This window comes from Mchenga conophoros, linkage group LG23, assembly GCF_057382185.1.
Source record: "Mchenga conophoros isolate Kocher_MC1m ecotype Shallow Benthic linkage group LG23, M_conophoros_male_GT1.1, whole genome shotgun sequence".
NCBI classification, from domain to species: Eukaryota; Metazoa; Chordata; class Actinopteri; order Cichliformes; family Cichlidae; genus Mchenga; species Mchenga conophoros.
This window is the reverse complement of record NC_140547.1, coordinates 9,083,875-9,098,932: the sequence shown is the minus strand read 5'-3', so window position 1 is coordinate 9,098,932 and position 15,058 is coordinate 9,083,875. Positions and strand designations below refer to the sequence as shown.

Genomic DNA, 15,058 nt, shown 5'->3' with positions numbered 1-15,058 from the left:
AAATATTTGATTCATTTTATATGTAAAGATTTTTATTCAGAAAAATTTCTAATAAGTTTACAAAAAGTGTCCTACACTGCACTTACCAATCGTAGATTTAAAGGTCTAGGAAACAATGAAAGCATTGGTCTTAAAGCTAGAGGGAGTGGGCTGAGATTTAAAAAGGGATTCTACCACCAGCGAAGAAGCAAGCGTGTAGCTCCTGTCCGCACTGGAAGGAGGTCCAGCATAGTATGCGCGCGCACACACACACACACACACACACACGCGCACACCATGCCAGCGGGCTGTGTGGGGAGCATGGTGGCTGGGTTGGGTGGGGGACCCTGATTAGAGTGAGACTTACAAGGCCAGAGCGGGTGAGAATCTGGCTAGCGCTCAATACCTCCTCCTCAGACGATTCGTCTGTGTCCTCGTGGTTGGTGAGGTTGAGGCTTGGCGTGCTGCCCGTGTATTGGCACTCCTGCAGAGACGGCGTGTCCCCTTTGTCCATGCTCTCCAGGGAGCGACGCCGCACGCCCCAGTTGAAGTTGTCCATGCTCTCCCCCTGCAGGACAACCAAGTAAACGGCAATGAGAAATGTGGGAAAAATGATATTATCTGGGTTAGATATTACAAAACAAGCAAACAAAGAACAACACAAATGCAAAATACACAACTTAAAAAAATAAGACACTCATGTGATTGAGCGGACGACGTAATTTTGTCCATGGGATGGTAAATGATGCAATGATCTACAACTATAAAGGGTTCACAACAACAGGAGCGATGATTTGAAATCAAAAGGTGGTACTGCACTTTACTGGATGACAAAGGGAGACACCAGGGCACTGAAAAGAACAACATATCTCAGTAGCTTTCTTGGCTTCAGACTTACCTGTAGCTCCTTGTGGCAAGAGAAGAGAAGGAATATGTATGTTAGTAGACTTAAGAAGGACATAAAAGTTTTCTACTACAGTAGTAGGACAAGTAAGGCAATTTTAACAAACAAGACATTAATGTTAATCTGTCAAACATCTACTACAGTATGGTCAACAGAAATGATGAAGAGTGACTGAACAGAGCACAGAAGTTCAAGTTCCCTACACTACATACAACTAGAAAACCTTTAACCTTTCTGAGCAGTCCCTTTCCACCTATAAGTTCCTTTAAATTACCACCTTTTTATTATGAGAAACGCATCATTTTCCCCCTCAAACAGGTGGGGCCATTTGAATGTGCTTTCTCACCTCAGCATCCTCCAGCTCCACATCTAAGAAGTCAAAGTCCTTAAAGACTCCAAACTGCTGCTCACTGCCTGTATCCTCTCCCTGCAACTCCTCCTCTCTGACGGCCTCCTCCACTGTGGGGATAAGACTGGTCTGCTGGTCTGCAGAGTCCAGGTCCTCATTGGATGAGAATACCACCTGCACGGAATGTCAGAAAATTAAATAAAATTTTTATCAATCCATCATCATCATCTCAGAAGTCCAAATTAATCCAATTCTAACACCACCACAAAGACAGCCTCGAAGCAGAAGCATTGCTCATGTCAGTGATTTTACAGAGACCTTATCTGAAGCTTTAGAGTAGGAGAGGAGTCTTACAGATGGATTTTTTGGGATGCCCGATTCTGGACCACATAGAGATAGGACATTCATCAGCCTCTCTCTGGTTCTTCTCTGTAATAAGAAGACATGCAAGATGAGAAAATGACAAGCTGACCAGGTCAAAATTCTTTTAGATGGTCTTTTAACAAAAACAGAACTCACATCTACAGGCAACGCAATGAGAGTGAAATATGTTAATGATAGCAACAGACTGATCAGACTCACATGTGTTTGGCTTTTGTTTGCTTACAAAATACTATTACAACTGCTTAAAATTAGCCAGTATGCATGTAGTAAAAGTAATAATTTTTATGGCTGTGTGTGTAAAATAAATTGTCATGATTTAATTATTTTGTTGAGCTTCTTTTCTAGACACGTTAAGCTCGTTAAAGACAGATCATAGCTCAGGTCCGGTGTTGCGTCACTTTGAGTAGAGGCTGCTTCAAAACTCAAGGTTTGGATGATTTGTGTCAGTCTGAGAAGGTACCTGAGAGAGTTGTGGCCTCTTCCAGCTTACTTGGACCAGCCCATTGGAATTAGATCCAGATGATGTAGAGGAGGTACTTCTTGTGACAGCAATCACCTGTGGCTTTCCATTCCTGCCTGCTGCAGTACGCTGATCCCCATATTTATGCCCGATTATTGGTGTCTATAGAGTCAAATAATGCAGATTAGAGATAAAAATCAAAGGTAAATCAATATGGTGAACATAGTAAACTTAAGGAAAGTAGGACACCAACCTCTGAGATGTCAAAGTGGAAGTCCAGAGTCTTCCCAGGCAGCTCTTTGGAAGAGTTGTTGAATATGCGCGTGAAGGCAATTTCTGGTGAGCTGCAGGACTCAGAACTGTAGGAGCGTTGCACATCTTCTGGAACAACAAGGCTGGCTGAACGGGATACAACCAACTTCAAAATGTTTTGGGCCTCTTTCCAATGTGGGCTCTGTAAAAAAAACAAAAAACAATGCAGAAATATAACGAAGCCACTGTGAGGAAGCAAGCTGTGTAGGTGTTTCTGAGGAATTTATGAATGTGAAAGGGCATTTCGGGTCCCAACCAGCTACTATTCATATGGCTTATAGTCATATTGGTAGAATGAGAAAGGAGGCTTAACACAAAAAGCTTGCAGTTCACATCAGTGCACATATGCTAAAAATCTCAATATGCACAAATACAATGTTTCTTTTTGTGGAATGCACAAAAGAAAACACTGACAGTAAGCTAGGATGGCCAAAAGTAGCTTAAGGCAGCCCTGGGTCAAATCTGGAAAAAAACAGGCTTCATAAATAGGTGTAATATAGCATCAAAATACCTCTTTACAGTGACCCTGAAACACACGTTATTCTTTCTTAGTCTCAACTGTGCTGCTATTTATAGAGCAGGACACCCCAGTATTTATTCACGTCAGACTAAATGTGAAAATATGCTGTTCTGAGTATGAAACACACACACACACACACTCACTCACACACACACCCTCTTACTAAACATAAGGCACACTGCATATGGATGGCTGGTGCTTTGGTGATTTTCTTGCCAACCACACGGGAGACCCTGGCTGATCCAGCAATAAAACTCTCATTCAGGCATATGTTGTCTGATAAAAAGCAAATCCCACAAAATAAATGTTTCTTGTTGCAAGACCTCAAACTAGCAGTAGACATAATCGCACACTTTACAATTAGCAGCAAGAGAAATTCAATGAGACCTCCATAATGCATTCCTCTTTTGACCCAAACCCTAAAGTCGGTCTGTCAGGCTGTCGAGTGACGTCAAGGCTCACCTGAACATATTTGCCAATGATCTTCATGATCTCAAGGTTGAACTGTTTGACAGGAGCTGCTGACAGGTCAATATGACTCAGCAAGCTATAGATGATCTGTAACAAGGACTGCTGCATGCTGGGAAGACCCTTCTCTAGCAGCTGATGGAGACAGAAATGGATACATTTGTTATTTGTCCATCTGTGACCAACATAAGAAGTGTGACCTTTTTCTCATATACCTCAGCCAAGTAAGTGACCAGATTCAAAGTTTTCTCTGCAAAGGCATCATGGAGGTAACGACAGACCACGTTGATCCAGTTGGTGTAGTCGCGGGAGTAGCTGTGTGTGCTGTAAAGGCTCATCATATGGGCCAGGTTAGACAGTGTGGCCGACTTCTCATCCGCACACACTTTGGCGATCTTATCGGCTGTCTCCTTACAGAAAGGAGTGGGGTTGTCAAAGTGCTGGATGAGATGCGGCAGGAGGCACAGGATGTTCAGAGGAAAACCTGCAGGCATGAAGTAAAAGTCTAACCTTAAAAATGTAAATCAATACGAATAAATAGAACTGGGCTAGGATGAGTTTTCTTAGGTCAATATGGGTTTATGAACAAGTCACAGTTCTAACTAAAGACAGTCTCTTTTATTCATTTCAGATTTTAAAAACTAAATGATTTAAAACTGTAAAAAAGTCATTAGTTACCTGCTACTTGTGAAGGGTCTACCAGTGTTTGTCTGGAGACACTGATGAGCTTACTGAGCAGGTGGATGGTTAGCTCCTGAGTAGCAGCAGAAGTGAAGCCCTTCAGGAAGAGTTGCAGCAGACCAGGGAAGTTGTACCACTTCAGCTTGTTTTGGACAGTCTCCAGACGTTCTCGGCTGTCCGCACGATCCAGGGGCAGCTGGCTCAGCAGCTTGTTGAGCAGTCGCAGAGCCAGCAAGTACTCAAACTCGTAGTCTGACTCGAGCAATGACACGGCGATCCAGAATACCGTGGCCATCAGATTTGAAGGGTCCACAGGTGGCATAGAGTCCCCTCCTGGACTTCCTGGACCTCCTCTGCTTAGTGATGATAAGCTCCGTGTGCGAGCCAGGTTTGCATAGCTGCCACCAAGTCGGTCAGCAATGTCCAGGGTGTTACTCCGACGCCTGTCAGCTTTTCGTTCACCCATCATCAGGCTGGCTCGAAGAGAGTTGCTGCGAGTGTGGACATAATGTAACAGACCACTACTGTTCATATTCAGCTGGCCTGTGCTTTTCCTGTTGGCAGCAAACTTGGCCCCCAACAAGTGGTCGTGGGTGGAGGTTCTGTGGAAAGAAATGGCAGAATTTTGTACACAGCTATTGCGAAATGTGTCAGGATGTTAGTTAAAGTAAGAAGAATTCAAACATTAAAATAATAAAGCTACCAATGAGAGGACTTACTGTGCTAAGGCAGTGAGGAGATCATAGTTTTTCACTGTGTCTGCTAGTGTGTCAATGCCAGACTCCAGCGTCAGGAGAAGCTCAATGACAAAGCCCTGAGGAGAAAAAGTAGGAGAGGTCAGCTCGTCAGAAAGAATTCACAGATAACAGCGAGTTAACACATAGCATCTATGTTTTTCTACAGAAACAACTCACAGGCCTGTTTTCCAGTTTGATGCAACACGTTTACTATATATTTTTGGCACATGATGTGCTTGACGATACAAAGAGTGGCCCTGGGAAAGTAAACTAAACCTAAACCATTGGGAAAATAATTTGATCACATTATGTTACTGCAGTCACCCCTCATCAAATGTAAAAGCATAACAAGATAAGAAGGTCGCTTCTTCATCAATAGTATTCATGCTTTCTTTAAACCTTTGTCTGTCCTCAAACATTAACTAAAAATGATATACTGATAGTAACTTTCTGTGCAGATGCTGTTAAACAAGAACTGGTTAACTATTTCTGTAGGAACAGGCTTTGCACACCTCTCATAAACACATAAAAGACAGAAAATTAACCTATTTTTCTTTTTGAGGTATGGATCTCCCCACACATATGAATGACTTAAATGCTGTTCTCACACTCAGTGCAGCTACTTTCATTGATTATAGTGGAAGTGCAATGCTGCAGCACAGATTCTGCAAATGCGCCATGTGTGAGGAATTCAGTGCAGCCACAGGGTAAAGGACACTGGTCTATGCATAGCCGCTGTATCACTGTTATACATTAAGTGTCAAAATCATGATGCTAAATGTGTGAATTTTACTGGCAAAGTGGCTTTAAAACCAAACAAAATGAAACCACACGCAATTTAAACAATGAACATTTGACGTTTTGCCATGTCCTATTAAAAACCTCATTCTATGCAATATTTTGCTGTAACACAAGCAGGAATGTTTTTAATAACTGAATGATCATGTGGTCAAATTAAATATAACCTTTAAAATGTTGTTTCATGTTATGCATTTTGACATTGCAGGTAAAAGACCAGACTTTTGCTAAAAATGTTCTGACCTGAGCTTCCTCTCCAGGGTCTCCTACAGTCTCAACCAACCGAGACAAAATGTCAGACAGTGTGGCAGGAGTCAGAGGTTGTTTGAGTGCCCTGAAAATCTGGAAAGAGCGACCGGCATAGTGGCGAGAAGAACAAGATAGAGCTGACCTTAAAGCTACTTCACTCAGCAATGAGTCCAATTGGAAACCTGAAAGGATACACAAGCACAAACAGGTAAATATGACAAAAGCACCTAATAAATATCAAGTGGCTGTGAACCCTACAGACCTGTCTGGGAATGCTTGAAGACTGTCACCACATGTCTGACAAAAGCACTCAGCTGTTCAGCGCTCTTAATGTTGGAGTTCTTAGGTGACACATCCTCGTGATTCCAGAGCGGACCGCGTTTTCTACAATATACAAATAAACACGCATGAACAAATGACCTGAAACACTATCAAAACCTTTAGTGTTATCACACCAAGCAAAGAAACTAACTCCAAAAATCAAACCCATGCAAATCAAAGTACCCCAGTCCTTTTAGACACTGCTGGAAGCATGAAAGCAAATCATTGTACACAATGAGTAACATCTAACAATGTGTTCATAGAAATGCCTACTAAACATGTGAGGTTATATATATTTTTCTAAATGCTAAAAAAGACAGTTTTTGCCAGCAGCAGGTAGTGACACGCATAAATGTCATACATTTCTGGGAAAGTGTTCTTTCTTTTTTTTTTAAAGTCTCTTCTCACCTTGAAGTTATGAACTCAATCAGAGCTTTGGCCTTCTCGTCATGTTCAACAGTGACATCTACTTCACTTAGAAGCGTGGGGGAGAGGTGGGACACAGCACTGGCCCCTGCACCAAGGCTTATACTGGACGACGTCGAGCTCGAGCTGAGGCCAGAGTCTGTCATCGGTGATGGCTGACAATCTGGCAAAAGCTCCTGTATTCCTATAGGAACAAATTGCAAACACATTGTCAGTTTTTCTGCTAGCATTTTACCAGCCAGGTGGCTAGCTTGGGCTAAACACAATTAAAGGTACAGTTGCTAATAATATAAGCAGACCATAAGTTGGTGTCCAAAAGTGAAGGTAGGCTAAATGATTTCTGTATAAAAATATGATTCACTGCTCTCCTTTTTGTATAGACACACATTACTTTATCTTAATTTCTGAATTAGAAAATAATAGGGTCTTTTTCAGGGAACCTTTTTCTATGGAACAATGATATTGTGTAAATCTGTCTATATGTGGGCAGGAGGTTGCTGCCACCCAGTGGTCAAGTTTGGCACTACACGTATATGTGTCCTGTTCCCTGTCCTGTTGTTTTCCCCTCATTTCAAAATAACTAAAAAGCAATTCCACAGCTGATAGCGAATCCGCACATGTTCCACTATAAAACAGCGATTCTCATTATTATTGCTCTCTTCCAGTTCTTGTTTCTGTAGCAGAACTAACCTGTGAGGTTGAACTCTTGAGCTACAGGCTTTACAGTCAGGACCCTTGGATCATTGTAGTCTCTGTTGCGTAAAAGCACCATAGCAACAGACTGAACACTGCTATTTGCACCCTGAACTATGAGCAAGTGAAGCAGCAGGCGTTTGCAGTGCTCATAGACCTCTGGGTGCTGGTGATCTAAACCTGAGAAAGACACAAAAGATAAAGACATTTGACATCATTCAACTGGAATTTATAGACCTAGTAAAGGGTTTTTTATGCAAAAATCCAAATATGCCTAAAACATTTTGCCTTAATGTATACAAACATATAAAACAGCACAAAAAGAAAGCAATTTACCTAAGAAAACTGCGTGTAGCAGGAGTTGTAGGTAGGCACTCCATTCTACTTTGACCCCATGGTCAACAATGAGGTCTGTGAGTAGGATGACTGCAATGTTACATCTGAAAAACAGAAAAAGTGTACTGGATTATAAAAAGAACTCAACACTGCAATGCTTTGTGAGACAAAAAGTGGACTTTGGTATACCTGTGGAGAGGTACAGCAGGTGTGTTTGTCTCTGGCAAATAGTCCACAAGAGGGGACCAGCAGCCTCCTGTTGGTGGGAAGGGAAGAGGCTCTGGCTGATTGTGATCCATCACTTTTAATCGCCAGTTAGCATAAAGCGGCATGGAGTCACCTGGAAAATAGAGAAGATTAGCAGGCATGGTAGTGGGTGGTATAAAAAAAATGTAGTGGTGAGTATGGAGAAGAAAAGATTTCCTGCTCACTCTTCTCATCTTCATAGGAGCCTCCAGAGCTGCTGCTGTAACGAGATTCCAGACGGTGGTGGTGGCGGTTCAGGTTGCTATTCAGACCACTGTAGATATCCAGGTGTGTGCAACTGTATAACAAACATGCATGTTTAGAAGGACAATGCCACTTTTCCTTCACTAAAACGTTTAATTCATCAAGCCACAGATTGAATACAAAAGAAGGATGCAGCCTGAGGGCCTATATAATAAAACCATTGAAAGTCCTTTAAACCTGTATTTATTTAGGGCGTATAATCAAGTGGCAAAAAGACTCTACAGGAGTCTGAGAAAACGATCTAACTGCTCAGTTCATGATCCCAGTAAAACATTTACTATGGTTGTATGTTTTAGTTTTAGTTAATACAGCATTTTAGTTATTTAGTGGAGTATCTTTGTCCACCATTATAAAAATTGGTTAATTTTTGTTTAAACTCCTGAATGGATGTACATGTGCTTTTTCGTGTCTTCAGCATAAAATATGACTGAACTGACATAGACATTTGTGTTTTTCCTATATTTATACCATCTAATAATAACAGAGCATTGCAGTTCTCTATTTTGTACCTGTCATCCATGTTTGAGTCTTTCATCTTGCTGTCATGATGAGCATCATTTCCTGGCACCATGGTATTGCTGCTGGAGGTTGTTCCTGAGAAAGCAGACATTAAACATTTGTCTCCTGGCACCAGAAACATAGCATATGACCTCTTGGCCTAAGCTGTGAACTTGGGCATTTATAATGCTCATTAACCTGAGGTGACTGAAGGAATCTTGTAACTGGAGCTGATGCGATAATAAGGGGGGTTGTCCATGTGAGTGACAGCTGAGCTGACAGGATCAGTCAACTCAAGCTCACACATCAACTCCTCCAGCAGCTGCATAGTCTTATCTCTGCCCAAGAAAACCACCACTCGTTTCACCTGAGGACACGCATAACATGAGGCGAAAGGTCATGAAGATTAAGTATCAGACACAAGGACATGGCACATTGAGTGTGCTGCAACTTACATAGGGCAAGAGGCTGGGGTCACTGCTGACTCCAGACATACTGATGAGGAAGTGAAGAATGATTTTGAGGTTCTTTGGCCAACTATCTGCTAATGTAGTCCAGACATTCTCGATCTCTGACAACGCAAACTCATCACCATACTGTTAAAAAAAATATAATAGTTTAATGATAAATGAACTTGCCCAACCAGCTTTTTAAGATGTAGATGTGTAGATCAGAATCAGAATCAGAAAGGGTTTTTATTGCCAAATGTTGAGCAGGTTTACAACATTATGAAATTGCTGCGGTACTTAGTGCAAACATAGATGGTATGTTAGCTGTGTCACCTTAGCGGTCATGAACATGAGGTTGTTTAGCACCATGGTTGTAGCACGAGGGGATCCCCAGCCCTCTCCACGGAGCCAGCGACGGCTATTGACCATCATAATTTCTCGGTCTTTCACATCCTCATCATCCTCGCCACTGCAGCAGTCCTCTGGTCGTCGTGGAGTTGGTTTGAAGTCAACAAGCTCCACATTATTCATCCAAGGTAGGAGGTAGTGCAACATTACTTGACGACCACCAGGATGTGCTGTCTGGATACGCTGACTCACCTCTGCAGTGTGGATAGTACAAACAAAGACATTAACACAGGGGTGTCAAACTCCTTACAGTCACGAGCCACATATGGCTCAATTAAAAGCTGAAGTGGGGGTAAAAGTATAATTTTCAGTGGGAAAAAGATAACTTTTTAAGTGTCATAGGCAGTTACCAGAGTGGCTAGGATGCCATTTGAATGAACTTAGCTATAATACTAAATAAAATACAAATGAAAAAAGGACCTTGAATGGAAATATACAGCCGAATTTGAATGGGAAAATCGTGCTTATCTCCCCAAAAAGTCAATCAACAGCAAAAACAGAAACCATATTAGCCGACTATCAAGTTTTATGAGCAAAAATCTTTTCTCATAAAAATAAAAGACCTAAAATAACTGGTTTCACAGTCAAAGGAAAGTGAGATATTTCAGTTAACGGAATACTTATCATATTACATTGATGTGTATTCATTCAGCAATGTAGCAAACCTGAGAAGATGGGCAAAGTGAGCTCTGGGTAAGTCCTTGCAAGCTCCTCAGACAGCTGGTAGTAAGACACAGAGTAGAGGTGTGGCAGCGGTGAGGGAGGGGTCAGGATGCCATCAGTCCGCTGAATCTCCAATTTGTGGGCATAACGGAAAAGCTTGGGCTCTAGGATCTGCATCACACAAAGAACCACAGATTATTAAATTAATGATTAAAGACCCAATTTTTTCTTTTTTGGGCATCTACAGTATGTGTAGGACAAAGAAATTCTGACCTGTAACAGCTGCATGGACAGTTCATAGATTTCCCTGGAAGAGTCAGCCGCCTTGAACAGAATCAGGTTGAGCAGCACCACAGTGTCAAACTGGTAATCCCTAAAAGAAATATAACACATACGGTATTTAATCACAAGTAGGTGGAACCTTAAAAAATGACATAAAGATGGCACCATGTGGTACCTGTTGTGAAAGACATTGGCAATGGCCCTAAAGCAGCCGGCAGCTACACGACGGGAGCCAGTGTAGCAGCGGTCCACAGCCCAGAACATGAGGTTGCTCTGGTCTGGATTCAGTTCTAGTAGCAACATCACAGCCTCACAACCCAGCTGGTGAACCTAAAGGAAACCACACAGCAACCGTTAAGAATCTCTCCTTCAGTCTACAAAACTCTGATGAGTTTTACACATAACTTCTTAATATCAAATGAAAAATACCCAGTATTAGAGTTATGAGACTGAGGTTTGCTGTTAACTGCAGAAAACTAATATATACTTTACAACAGCATAACTATAATTAAAACTTTTAAGAATTTGAGAATTAATCAGATCACTTTAACCTACCATTTCATTTTAACTAAGTGCAAGTCATTTATTGAATGTAGACCTATAAACATTTAGCAGGGCTTTGTTGCAGTACTTCTGAACACCACTGTGTGGTGCTAGTGTCAAATGAAGTAAATGTGTGCTACATAACTTTGACCTCATGAAGTCTTGCGTCACAGACTAAACTCCTGCTATCTGTGAGAAAACATCACCACTCATGCTTGGTGACTGGTCATAATACTGGGATTTTGTGGTGTGACATTTATTTAATGACCAGAGACATAATTATTATACTTTAAAAGTAATTAGCTAACATTTAACCTTATAAATATGTAGTGCATATATAAACTTGATTTAAATAGCTAATATAAAGTTTAACTGGATTATAAAAGGCATGATTAAGCTTAGGTTTCACCCACTGTTTAGGTTCAGGAGGAAACGATTGTGGTTTGAAATATGAGGAGATGGCATTCAGACTTGTTTCACTATTGCCACCATGCTTGAGTCACAGGTCTGACACTGAAGGAAACTTTTTGCATAGATCTGAGACACCAGTGGTTTTGACATAACAGCAGTAGTAATGAAACCTGCCTTACAAAATGTATTTTATGAGCTACCCTGCAAAACACATTAGTTTAAATAATGCAAATTATTTTTATTACACAAACTCATTACATAAACATGGATTTTATAACATTACCCATTATAAAAAAATATTATTATTGAGAGTTTTATTGCTAAAGTTTAATTACTTGTGGATTTACCACTTGTTAATGATAGTTAAGTGATACAGTTTTAGTTAGAATAGATTCAAAATGGCAGAATTTCTCTGACCTTCTTGTCCTGAGAATCCAGGATATTGTCCAGCCACTTGTAGAGGTAGCCATCAGAGGAGAGCCCTACATTGTCAGCTACAGGTCCACAACATAACACTGCAGACATGGCCTGGAACAAACAAAAAAGTTTGCTGGTTATCAGTAAATGCATGACACAGTATGTAAAAAGCAGATTTTCTTGAAATTTTTAGATGTTGAACCTTTAGTGCACAGTACTGATGGCGGTTGATCTGGATATTTCTGTCACTGTAACGATCCAAGGGTGTGAACATAATGCTGAAGGGCCCAGCCCAGTGACTGAACAGCATGAACAGACTGTGTCTCAGTGATTGCTGGGGGAAGATGGTCCTCCTCTGGTTCACTGAAGATAATAAGTAAAGAAATTGATACACAAGGTTAAACTGAGAAAAATTGCTTAAAACAAATGCTTACTTTGTATGCTTACTTTATAAGCATTTGTCTTAATTAAGAGATATACCTGGGACATTCTGAATGATGTTGGCCACAAGCGCGCTGAAGTGACAGCGAATGTCCTTCAGAGTGTCCGAGTCTTTGTCATTCTCAGCCTCGAGCAATTGCCTGGTCAGATCAACATACTCGAGCAGCGTACTATTCAGAGAATGGCTCTCTGAATCCAACCCTCCACTTGCCCTGTAAAAAGAAAAGTTTATAAACTGCATATATAAAAATAAATTCCTAATCATGTGGTTACTCTAGATGTTTGAGGATTACATACACTTGACTGATGACACCAGCATCAGCAAGTAGCTCAAATATCCGGACCAGCTGGACCCTGAGGATGTCACGACGCCTGCGTCGCTTCATGTTCTGCAGAGTAAAGAATATTTGAACTCAGTAAAGTGTGTTTCTATGCACACAGAAGAAATACAGAAAACATTTTCAAACCATCAATGAAGGGCACTTACTTCAGGTCTTCTCTCTAGAGCTTCCTTTATGATGGAATTTAGCTCCTCCATCAATTCTCTGCACAAGAAAACAATATATGTAAGCCATTAAAAAGTCTTTATAATTCTAAAAATGTATAGCAGAGTATAGTGCTCATTACCTGAAGACCATGGGGTTGGTCCTGCCAAGCCCCAGCACAAGAGACTCGGTGATGTCCATGCTCTCAGAGCGCATCATTGGAACAATGTGTTTGAAAAGTGAGGAGGGGGACGGAGTGCCAACAATCTGTTAACACACAGAGCAGAAATGTAAGGCTTAAGTGTTGCAATAAATTATTCAAAATCCTCTAATTTTTTACGGCTGTCAGATTTTTATGTGGCTAGTGTGCTGTTATCATTTGAGACTGTCATACTTGCATTGTGAGTGAATTTCATTATTTCATCCTTTGTGCAAAAGCTCCTAACCTTTCATTTTAAAATATTTATGAATGTGTGTGAAAACCTGGCATAGAGTGTTGCTTATGAAATTGCCACCTTTGAATCATAACTGTAGCCGCTGTCCGGCGTGGACGCCAGCGTCTCAGGCGGGGAGCAGCGGACGGAGCCAGAGGTGGAGGATGAAGAAGACATGGAAGGGGAGGGAGAGGCAGAGCTGCAGCAGAGAATCAGGTAGTTCCTCCAAAGACCAATGTAGGAGTCACTGCTGTTCAGACTGTTGACCTTCTTTGCATTGATGGGGCTACTGCAGGTGGATATTCAGTAAAAACAAGAGATAAATTTTATGTTGAGGGTCAACATAAAATGCAGCTTTAATCAGAATTCTTTTGTCATAGAATTAACCCAGTTAATAAGCATAAGAGTTATGTTTTGTAAAAAAGTACTAATTGCCTAAGTAAGCACATAATGTCATCATGTAGACATCCTCACCCAGTATTCAGAGTCAGACCATAATGAATACACCCACAATGACAAAGAAGTTAAGGAAACCTACTTAATGTCAACTTGTGGGGACAGTAGTTGCAGGCGAGTGTAGGCAAACATCCAGGCATAGTTGATGGTGGTGGGGCAATGTTTAGGTAGATTCTCCTGTCTCAGGTAGCTGGATAAGCTGATGACCCAGGGGTCCTGGCCCTGAGTAACATGGGCAAACACCCAAATGTGCGAGGGGCTCACTACATCAAACTGGTGGCTGATGGGAGAGGAGCTCCACTCTGCTAGCGTCTGCAGATCAATCCCACTGGGACAATACAGCAAGTTGGTCTACAGAGAAGAACAGAAGATGATGAGCAGTATGTACTTTTAAAGGTTTTAGGATTTTAAAAAAAAGAAAAGAAAATCCATTCATACCTGGTCAGCGCCTGTGAGGTGAATGAAGCTCTCCAACACTGATGCACTTAATCTATCCATTACATCAATAGCCAGTTCTTCATCTCCCTGAAAGATTAAGTAAGAAAAAATTGAATGCAATTGTCCTTGCACAAAATTATCATCATTTTCTTTCCATGCAGGTTTAAACATATTTTGCTTCTTTCAACATAACGATATCCCCTGTAAGCCCAAGAAAATTACCTTGCTAATGCTCAGTGCAGTATGAAGAGCTCTGACCTCCTTGAGGACATTGACTGCTAGCCTGCGCGTGGCAGGGCGGCAGCTACAAAGCACCACCAGTGCCAAACCTTCCACCACATGCACCACACCTAAAGGAAGGTTACGCTCCAAGGACAGAGAACGGCCACTGCTTGAGCTCTGTTAAAAATAACATTTAATTTATTTTAAACATGTTTGTCAGGCAACATAAAACCAATGAATACAAACTACACTGGTGATCCAAAAACCAACCTGTGAATCGTGGCTTTTATTGCTGCTCTGCACTGCCTGCTTCCACTGGATGATGAGCTGTAGAAGCATCTTTACTGCATTGTCCAGCAGTGTGGGATGAACGTCAGTCACCTCTCTGACTATGAAGTAGACAAAACCTGAGAGTACATCTTCTCGCCATTCTGGGAAATCCACCATCAGGGCCTGAAGAGTAGTAAAGGCAAGGCCACGCAGTTCTTCATCCATGTGGATGGTTAGTCTAGAGGAGGAGAGAGACCCAACAGGAAGATGGATATTAAAAGACATGATGTGTGCAGCAATGTGTCTGCAGAAAGGTTGGCGGGGATCAATTACTTGGCTAGAAGCTCTATTAGGTCTTGTCTGCTCATGCCATCTGGTATCAGTCTTGGGATGGCGGCCACACACGTTCGGAATAGATCAATCTTTGGCTTCCTCTCTCCCCTGCAGGACAGACAATTTATGAGAACCTGTTAATAGGTCATACAGCACCACTCAAAGTTTATAACTGGGTCAG

The 15,058-nt window shown here is 41.5% G+C and overlaps 1 protein-coding gene across 10 annotated transcripts in view; it reads right to left on the bottom strand.

Annotated features, from left to right (window-relative positions):
* Window positions 1-15,058, bottom strand: part of fryl (furry homolog, like) — a 75,242-nt gene that overhangs the window by 16,537 nt on the left and 43,647 nt on the right. For 6 of the 10 annotated variants that reach the window (XM_085264141.1, XM_085264142.1, XM_085264134.1 and 3 more), the window contains 35 exons: window positions 14,878-14,985; window positions 14,545-14,782; window positions 14,275-14,451; window positions 14,053-14,139; window positions 13,697-13,965; window positions 13,240-13,447; window positions 12,867-12,991; window positions 12,727-12,784; window positions 12,537-12,628; window positions 12,279-12,451; window positions 12,001-12,161; window positions 11,799-11,909; window positions 10,603-10,757; window positions 10,419-10,518; window positions 10,148-10,316; window positions 9,408-9,676; window positions 9,081-9,221; window positions 8,824-8,992; window positions 8,637-8,721; window positions 8,049-8,161; window positions 7,807-7,957; window positions 7,618-7,721; window positions 7,279-7,461; window positions 6,571-6,772; window positions 6,104-6,225; window positions 5,836-6,023; window positions 4,777-4,871; window positions 4,055-4,659; window positions 3,592-3,860; window positions 3,371-3,511; window positions 2,330-2,530; window positions 2,077-2,238; window positions 1,551-1,661; window positions 1,230-1,406; window positions 347-547 (listed from right to left, as the gene is read on the bottom strand). In XM_085264141.1, coding sequence (XP_085120267.1) covers window positions 347-547; window positions 1,230-1,406; window positions 1,551-1,661; window positions 2,077-2,238; window positions 2,330-2,530; window positions 3,371-3,511; window positions 3,592-3,860; window positions 4,055-4,659; window positions 4,777-4,871; window positions 5,836-6,023; window positions 6,104-6,225; window positions 6,571-6,772; window positions 7,279-7,461; window positions 7,618-7,721; window positions 7,807-7,957; window positions 8,049-8,161; window positions 8,637-8,721; window positions 8,824-8,992; window positions 9,081-9,221; window positions 9,408-9,676; window positions 10,148-10,316; window positions 10,419-10,518; window positions 10,603-10,757; window positions 11,799-11,909; window positions 12,001-12,161; window positions 12,279-12,451; window positions 12,537-12,628; window positions 12,727-12,784; window positions 12,867-12,991; window positions 13,240-13,447; window positions 13,697-13,965; window positions 14,053-14,139; window positions 14,275-14,451; window positions 14,545-14,782; window positions 14,878-14,985 — 5,920 coding nt within the window. The remainder of the gene's footprint in view (window positions 1-346; window positions 548-1,229; window positions 1,407-1,550; window positions 1,662-2,076; window positions 2,239-2,329; window positions 2,531-3,370; window positions 3,512-3,591; window positions 3,861-4,054; window positions 4,660-4,776; window positions 4,872-5,835; window positions 6,024-6,103; window positions 6,226-6,570; window positions 6,773-7,278; window positions 7,462-7,617; window positions 7,722-7,806; window positions 7,958-8,048; window positions 8,162-8,636; window positions 8,722-8,823; window positions 8,993-9,080; window positions 9,222-9,407; window positions 9,677-10,147; window positions 10,317-10,418; window positions 10,519-10,602; window positions 10,758-11,798; window positions 11,910-12,000; window positions 12,162-12,278; window positions 12,452-12,536; window positions 12,629-12,726; window positions 12,785-12,866; window positions 12,992-13,239; window positions 13,448-13,696; window positions 13,966-14,052; window positions 14,140-14,274; window positions 14,452-14,544; window positions 14,783-14,877; window positions 14,986-15,058) is intronic. The other 4 variants (XM_085264136.1, XM_085264143.1, XM_085264144.1 and 1 more) reach the window with 2 other exon arrangements.